Source organism: Leuciscus leuciscus, assembly GCF_965113295.1.
Source record: "Leuciscus leuciscus genome assembly, chromosome: 9".
Lineage (NCBI taxonomy): Eukaryota > Metazoa > Chordata > Actinopteri > Cypriniformes > Leuciscidae > Leuciscus > Leuciscus leuciscus.
This window is the reverse complement of record NC_138733.1, coordinates 38,320,606-38,328,904: the sequence shown is the minus strand read 5'-3', so window position 1 is coordinate 38,328,904 and position 8,299 is coordinate 38,320,606. Positions and strand designations below refer to the sequence as shown.

General features: G+C 40.0%; 1 protein-coding gene across 1 annotated transcript in view; it reads right to left on the bottom strand.

Moving 5' to 3' along the window:
* Nucleotides 1-1,209: 1,209 nt before the first annotated feature.
* Nucleotides 1,210-8,299, bottom strand: part of rsrc1 (arginine/serine-rich coiled-coil 1) — a 143,203-nt gene continuing 136,113 nt past the window's right edge. The window contains exons 8-10 of the mRNA XM_082180712.1: nt 5,598-5,704; nt 3,381-3,491; nt 1,210-1,685 (exon numbers count right to left, since the gene is read on the bottom strand). Of these exons, the coding sequence (XP_082036838.1) occupies nt 1,593-1,685; nt 3,381-3,491; nt 5,598-5,704 (311 nt within the window). The 3' untranslated portion in view covers nt 1,210-1,592. The remainder of the gene's footprint in view (nt 1,686-3,380; nt 3,492-5,597; nt 5,705-8,299) is intronic.

Genomic DNA, 8,299 nt, shown 5'->3' with positions numbered 1-8,299 from the left:
TGCCTGGCTGAAGAGATGAGACTTTAATCTAGTTTTAAACTGGGAGAGCGAGTCTGAGCAACAAACAGTATCAGGAAGACTATTCCAGAGTTTTGGAGCCAAATGTGAAAATGCTCTCCCTCCTTTGGTGGTTCTGGATATCCTAGGTATGACCAAAAGCCTTGAATTTAGTGATCTTAATGTGTCACCTTTAACTTCTGTGCTTGAGTAGCTGGAAGAAACTGGTGAAGACAATGCAAAATAGAATTGCTTTAGACTTCTAATTAGCAGAAAGAGGGCGTCTGTGTATGTTTGGAGATATATGTTGTAGTTTTATTCCGAATGACATCTCTCCTGATGGTGAGTTACAAAGGGACTGATGAAAATGAAGGGTTGCAGAATGAAGTGACATCCAGTCAGGTTTATGCTCTGTTTTGATTTAGTTTTGTGTGTTCCCAGTTCCTGTGTTTATTTCTTCTTTTCCTTAGTTGAACTAGTTTCCTAGTGTGTGTCTGTTAGTAACTGTACCATATCAAGTGTCCACCTGCCCTTGTTAATTCACTCATTCAGTCTGTGTACTCTCCGTTGAGTTCATTGTCTGTTCTTACTGTATGTCTATTAGTATGCATCTTGTTTAGTGGTTGTTCTGTTCCTGCGTCCTGATCTCTCTCCTGAGTGTTTGTTCATTTGAGTTATTGTTAATTAAAGTTTTAGCGCTGCAACTAGACCCCGCTCAAACTCATCCTTGCCGAAACCCCCGTGACACACAGCACCTGAGGGCACTTCTCGTACATCAACCACCGTTAGCAAGAGAGGGTGAGTGGATATGAGGATACATCAATATAAACCGTAGAAATATGCGTGTATAAATCCAACACAACTGAGCAAGAGATGCATTGTTACAAATTTTCACATAACATATGGCAATATCAGTATTAAGAGTAAAACGAGAGTAAATTGCAGCTGCTTGTCTTCTGCCTGTAGACTGGTTCCTAATAAAGTAGTCTGTTTGTAATGGAAACCCCTCATGAGCTCATGTCCTCGCTGTCTTTTCTTGAGTCTCTGATATGTATGAAGTGTCATTCATTTCTTTAGTAAAAAACAATGCAGTAAAAACGGCACACACTCAGGCTCTGTAGTGTACAGTGAATCCTCAAAAGGTTTTCATAACTGGCTGCACTTTGAACTGGTCAAGTTTTAAACTGTTTAACGACCACAACACAAGTTCGGTCCAAGAATTACAACAAGATCATTTATTTTGAAAAAGGAAAAAAACAAAAACAAAAAACTAGCACACACTACATACAATTGACATACATTCACGTTGATGAGAAGGATGTCTGCTTAAAACATAGAAAAAGAGCTAGAGGATGTGTAAAAAAAACCAACTAAAAACTAAAACTACCATCATTATCAGACAGTTAGTATAAAGAAACACTAACAAACCAGCAAAGATTCAGAATAAGCACATGCTGAATTCAATTTGGGAAGATATTTCACGCAGAAACCAGCAGGAGGTGCACTTGCTCCTTTCTGAGAGATGTTGGAGTTCCAGAGGCTAAACCTATGTTCACATCCGCATTGGTTTGGAGGTCTGAAGAAGCTGGATGTCATCAGGACACCGGACTTCCCATGAGCCTCTCCTGACGCAGAGAAACCAGTCTGTTCAACCACAACCTCTCTGCCTCCTCTTTATCCATGAACAACTGCAAGAGAGTGAGAAGCCAGTTCAGTTCAAGTCATTTAGACTATTAAAGTGCAATGAACTTCTAAAGCACTTTACTACTCTGTCCATCATACAGCATCACCACAGAAACTGACAACATCCGAGTCATCCACCCACAGGTGAGAGAAGAAAACCTTTTTTCTCAGACTTTTTCCTCAGAAATGAAGAATGAAAAATTATTTGTAATATATTCTAGTTTTTTTTCTACTTAATCTTCTTTCACAGCTGTGCAATGGATGATTCTGATTCTGAAATACATTGTTTTTAGTGAAACACCGGAGTAAAAAACATGTTCACGCTCGGCTGTGATCACAGGGATCGTTTCGAGACGTGAGGCAGGACAACAGGAAATATAAATGTGTGTCAATGTTGTCATGATTAGTCGAGAGGATAAATGAAATTGGAGCGATGATTGAAGTACATCGAAGATCTCTTATTTATGAACTGAAAATAATTGTATATTGGATTAGAAATGCATAATAAATTGTGTATTATCATCCCTATCTGTGAAGTACAAGTGAATGACCCGGAGTCCTCATGCATCCATGCAGGAGAAGGTTATTGAGATCGGATCTACAACTGTCTGCATGTGTGTTTGCTCCCCTCAGAAGTGAGGAAATGTCTGGATTTGGCCACGGTCTACTGATGTTATACATCTAAAATGCAAGTAATCCTTTTGAAACAAATCTTTCCTATTGGTTTCTAATGGATTCCAAGTCTGCTCTCTAATTGTCTCGGTTGGCTTAATATAGGACAATCACAGCTGCGATTAGATTTGGAGAAAGTGTAAATGGTATTGCATCATAAACACATCAGACAGGGTAATACACGCGGTTGATTCGGATGTCAGCATAAAGGGAGAATTTGAGTGATTCCCGCATTAGTTGTGCTTATGAGTTCCTTAAGTTTGGAAGTTCCGGATTCTTCTCCAACACTCATCACTCATTTCCTTCATCCAAAAAACACGAGAGGCATGAAATCAAATCTATGCTTGGGAAAGACTGATCACTTCCATCCCGCTGCGTGCGCATTAGAAGCGTGTGATTTACATCGGGTTAGGGTCCGCCCGTAGCACTCATTGCGGGGTCTATGTGTGACTGGGAAACACGTGCTGAGCAGCGCTAATAGACTGAGGGTGTATGTCGCCTGGTTATCTCTTTCGTAGGCGATTCTGCGACACGACAACGAGCCTCCTCTGACTCTTAACGCACCTAGCGAGGCACAGATAACGAGTTTGAAATTACAGTAGATACAGTAAGTGGTGGTGGCTAAATGATTGAATCATTACTGGTGATCAGGGCTCTCTCGCCTTGGGCATATTGCTGCAATAGATCAGCCTGTCGAGCTCATCTGCATCCGTCACACATAACCCAGTTTGCCGAGTGAGAGAGATGGAGCGCACTTTCATAGGAAATTCTGTCTGCAAATATTACTGAGGGTGCATAAGAAGGGCCCTGTGTGGGTTGTCAAGAAGTGGAGCTTCTGAAATAGGCAATTTCTACAAGGGTGGAGGGGAATAAGTATTGGGAGAAGAGAATTATTGATTGGAGGCCTTTTGGGGAGCTTATTGTAACTTGGGATGTAAGGCCTACGACACAAATGTCTTATTTGAGGTAAAACATTATTTTATTTTTTTTACGTTCCAAGTAGGCACACACAAGACACACACTCTTACGTTGGGGTGAGCCAGGCTGTTGCTGTCGTTGTATGTGATGGAGATGGGCAGAACGGTGACTTCCTCTTTCACAGTCTCGGCCTCTTTCTTGATCTCTGAAGCTTCCGTCACCTGTGAATAAACGGTTATGTCTTTTACAACAACCCTGAGAAATCACACAGAGCTCTCATGTTTCCATCGTTCCAAACATTCAAAACACCTATTCTGCAAGTTGTTTAAGGGTGGGGTAGGCATTTTTTTTACAAACACTTTCTGTTATTCTGGTTGAAACTCAATAATAAAAGGTCTAAATATTAAAACAGGTACATATAATCATTGCATTCGGTCTGTCAGCGTGTTTCATGAGGCTAAACAATGAACTAAAACAATGAGCTTATGCTGTGTTCACACCACATCCTAACAGTAACTACGAGACCGCAACCCGTGACGTTCTACCTGGAGCTCGTCCTCAGCCTCAGATTTATGTGCTACTATGTCAACACTATCAACGCTGATATTAATCTGCAGCAGTCAGGTGGTGCAGATCAGTGCTCTTTACATTCATTATTATGGTAATGTTATGTGCTTTGAGACATGAGGTAATTTGTGGCCGTTCATGAGTTTTGATGGAGGCGTGGCTTTGGAGACGCTCTGATGGGAGGGTGGGATTATGTTTTCAGCTTGCTATTGCTAGCCTCTCCGCAATTTCCTACCCTACCTTTAATAAAAAAGAAATGCCATCATATCTTAATCTTTTGAGGTACACTGTTTTTCGGTGTCATAATTTAGGCCCGTTAAAGCAGGGCTCATCAACTGTAGTCCTGGAGGGCCGGTGGCCTGCAGACTTTAGCTCCGCCCCCCCAGTGAAACTGTAAGTCTGAACACCATGATTAGCTTGTTTGGTGTGCATTGTTAAGGGTTAGAGCTAAAAATGAAAAATGAAAATTCAGTTAGTCTTAGTTTCTCAAAATATCTTCTTTCATGTTCCAAAGAAGAAAGTGAGTCACACAGGTTCGGAATGACATGAGGGTGAGAAAATGAATTTTCATCTTTGTGTGAACTATCAGATTGATTAAAACATGCTTTATGCTGCAGTTTTCGGCATCCCCTTCTATAACGGTTTGGAAAGACTGCATGATGATTCGGCAGCAACAAGGTTTTGTTCACCCATTAGCCATTGCTGATGTTTAAATGTGGGTGGTCGAGTTAAAGATCTGTCTGACATCAGTAAGTAGCAGACGTTAAAAGGTTTTTGCACCTTTTTCAGGTTTTAATAATGCTCATTTTGGACTGAGAAGGAAGTGAGTTCAATGAGCTATTTTATCTCAAGAGATCAAGTTAAATTTGATTGACCCATTTAAACTGGAATTAGTAGGTGCAGCTGAAAGGTTGAAGGTTTGAACCCCATAAAGAGTCATTCTTGAACCAGAGTTAAGTTGAGCAAACACTTATCTGCAGGTTAGTCCAAGGGGATTGACCTTGTTCATGGATTCTATCAGTATAATCATAACTCTTGCAGAAAACATTAGTCCTTTCTGTATCCAGCACTAGATTCCTGTCTCTAACATCCAGGCCATGCTCTGTTAAGTGAGAGCTCAGAGCATCCAATTACATCTAATGGAAATTATTGAAAGAATCAAATGTGTGTTATTGTGTGGCTGTGTGTATTCGTGTTTGTCCAAAGAACGTCCTCCATTTTATTTAGATGGAGCTTTTATTGCTCCATCTCCAGAGCTGTTTGTACATCATTCAGAAAGGAAAAAAAAGCATGCAGGTAAAGTAATTTTAAGTGCTGGTCTAGCATCAGTTCAGTAAATCTCAGTGGAGCACTGAAGTCTGCACAGACAGATCTGAGATCAGCTCGGGAGAGCCACCTGGCCCTTCTGGGCTGTAATCTATCATACGGGCTCATTTCAACTGTCACCTTTTGTCTCAGACCACAGAGATCTGTGAGCATTTGTTAGTAATCTAATTTGAGCGGTGAATGTGAATGCTGGCGGGACCAGATTCAGTAAAGCTGTCTGTGGAGAGAGTGAACGAGGCCCGGTGCGGCCCACCAACGGGCACATGCTTTTCAGGAGCCCGAGCTCAAGTGGACAGAGCAAACGGAATTTAATGGGAATCATTTCATCTGCAGACAAACGCTACATAACTCGGCGAAAGGAAATCAAATAAAAGAATATATAGATATGAGACGGAAGGCAAAAAGAATAGGGAGGGAGAGAGCGAGAGATGTACCTTGGTGGCGTCCCGAGATGATTTGAAAGCCTGAGGAACAAAGGAGTCATCCTCAATGGCCTCGATATCCTTTATCCTCCTCACCTGCTCCGCGAGAGATAATTCCTCTAGAAGAACAGAAAACAGAGCGGTGAGTGGACAGGCGAGAGGTCAACTGGGCAGGTCAACTGGTCACAAACCACAGAAACTGAAAAACATCACGCTGATGGATTCGTCTCGATCTACTGGATACTGTTGAGGCGGTAGAGCATGTTTGTTCATGACACGTAAAAACAATGGTTGTGTCCTGATCCCATTGCCCAGGTTCAGTATGCCAGTACCACCAGACTCCAGCTAAAGAACAGCATACCACGTCTAAACAAGCAAGAACACACAAAATGGAGGAGAAAATAGAATATTGGAAAAAAATGCAGATCGTGAGAGAAAGGGAAGCGTGTCAAAAAAAAAAAAAACATCACTGGTGTTGGTTTGACAAATAATATGTTGTGTTAAGTTGCCACAACTCAAATCCCCAAAACATAACAGAACATTAAACATTAGCATTATTTCCGCCTTTATTTATCTTTTGCAAAAACCACAAAATAACACTTAATATCAACCTTTATTCTCCTTATACAGTCTGACAAAAAGCCTGCTGGGAACTAGAAATCTGCTGCAACTCATTCAGTTTAAAATAATCAGACTTTGTTCAACTTTTTCCTATTAAGTACAATGAACTGTTGATATTAGAGTGAAATTAATTCATTTAATTTGATTAATTTCAGGGTAAAACCAAGACGGATGTATGAACGGAACTGATCACAGATTACATGAAAACAGATGAGTTAGAAAACAGCCTGAAAGCTCTGGGAGTTAAGAGTCAGAAATGTTGCTCTCAGAAGATGGTGTATATACTGTATACGCTGATCTATAATAAATCACGTAAAGGTTCTCCACCCAAACACAGCTTGTAGGTCCGAAGACTCCCTGTACAGTCAGTCAGGTCATTTGTTTAGAGTAAAGAATATCTCCTGCTTATTGAAATTGAAAGCGGGTGATGTTCATATTCATTCCAGCACTGAAGCGACATCAGACCAGCTGACGGACGACGCTCTGCAACATATGTAGGATCCTGCAAATGTCAAAGTTTTTAATCTGAATACATTCATTTGATGATTAATTTTACATTAATACAATAATTTATGTTTTGTAAGTATGCACACAGAACCTTATTCACCTTGTATAGTGATTAATTGTTTTCATAAAAATCATTACCATCACAAAATATTTAAATAAGGTTTTTAACTTTAAATGATCTAAAATTGGTTTGTAAACTTAACTTAATCCAACAATAAACTGAACATCACATATTATTTCTATGTGAACTGACTAGTAAAAATCCAACAAGTTGTGCTGTCCAGTCTGTAGCTCTTTAATTCTTCTTCTCCAAGAGTCTGAAGTGGATGCTGGTCAATGAGAAGTCGTCAGAAAATAAAAAGTCATGCTTAAAAAAAAACAAAAAAAAAAACAGCCATATGGTCTAGAAGACGTAGAGCTTGTTTCTCCAAGTTTCCGAGCAAAATAATGCATGGCAAACAGACCCGAATATTAATGAATTATAGTATCACAGGCTCTTTTTCTGGTTGGTATTTGATGTACATTGTATTCAAATCAAGTTCTACTAATATTTACATTAAGAGATACATATGCCAATGATTAATATTCCCTGCATAATTACAACATTACAGAACTATATTTATGTTATGTCGGTCTGATACACAGCACACACTCATTGCTGGTCAAGCTCTTGGCTGTCAGTCGTTGACGCCCTCTGGTGGTTGGGAGTACTGATATGAACTAAAGACCTGCCGGGACTTTGCTTGGAATTATTTCCATGAATAGACAAAAGTAAAAGCTTCTTCTTTCTTGACCTGTTGTATTAAAGCAATATAAAACTGGAAATCATGCTGTCAGACTGAATATAAACTGTGATTGCTGATAGTCAGAACATCAGAAGTGCTCTTGTTGGTTGTTTGTGTGATTTTGCTAAATTAAGACATTTCTAAATCATAAAACACAATGTACTACTGATACTCAAATTCACCAACAATTTAATCTCTCTCCACTCATATGCATGAAAATGCTCATAAACAAACACTATTAGGCAGAAAGAACGCTCTGGCGCACAAACACACACACACGCGTGCAGAGAGAGAGAGAGAGAGAGAGAGAGAGAGAGAGAGAGAGAGAGAGAGAGAGAGAGAGAGAGAGAGATACCTGTGCTAATGAGAGGAATTCATTTAATCCATTAACTGCCAGGGAGCGACTGTCACAACACATCTTCTCGCTCTGCTCGTTTAATGAATAAATGAATATTTGCTCTGGTTTTCTCTCTGTTAGCAGAAACACTCGTTCGTTCACTCACACACACACACACACACACACACACACACACACACACACACACACACACACACACACACACACACACACACACACACACACACACACACACACAGCTTCTAGTGTTTGTCTTATAATACGGCTTATGAACATAACTTAAACACTGTAGCACTGTCATTCTTTCTTGGCAAACAGTTGGAAAATGTCGACAGAAAACGAAAATACTGATTCTAATGAATATCAAGCTTCTCATTCGAGTAACATACTTATAGACATAGTTCTAACTTCTGATGCCACAACAAACGTGCTCTGAGAAACAA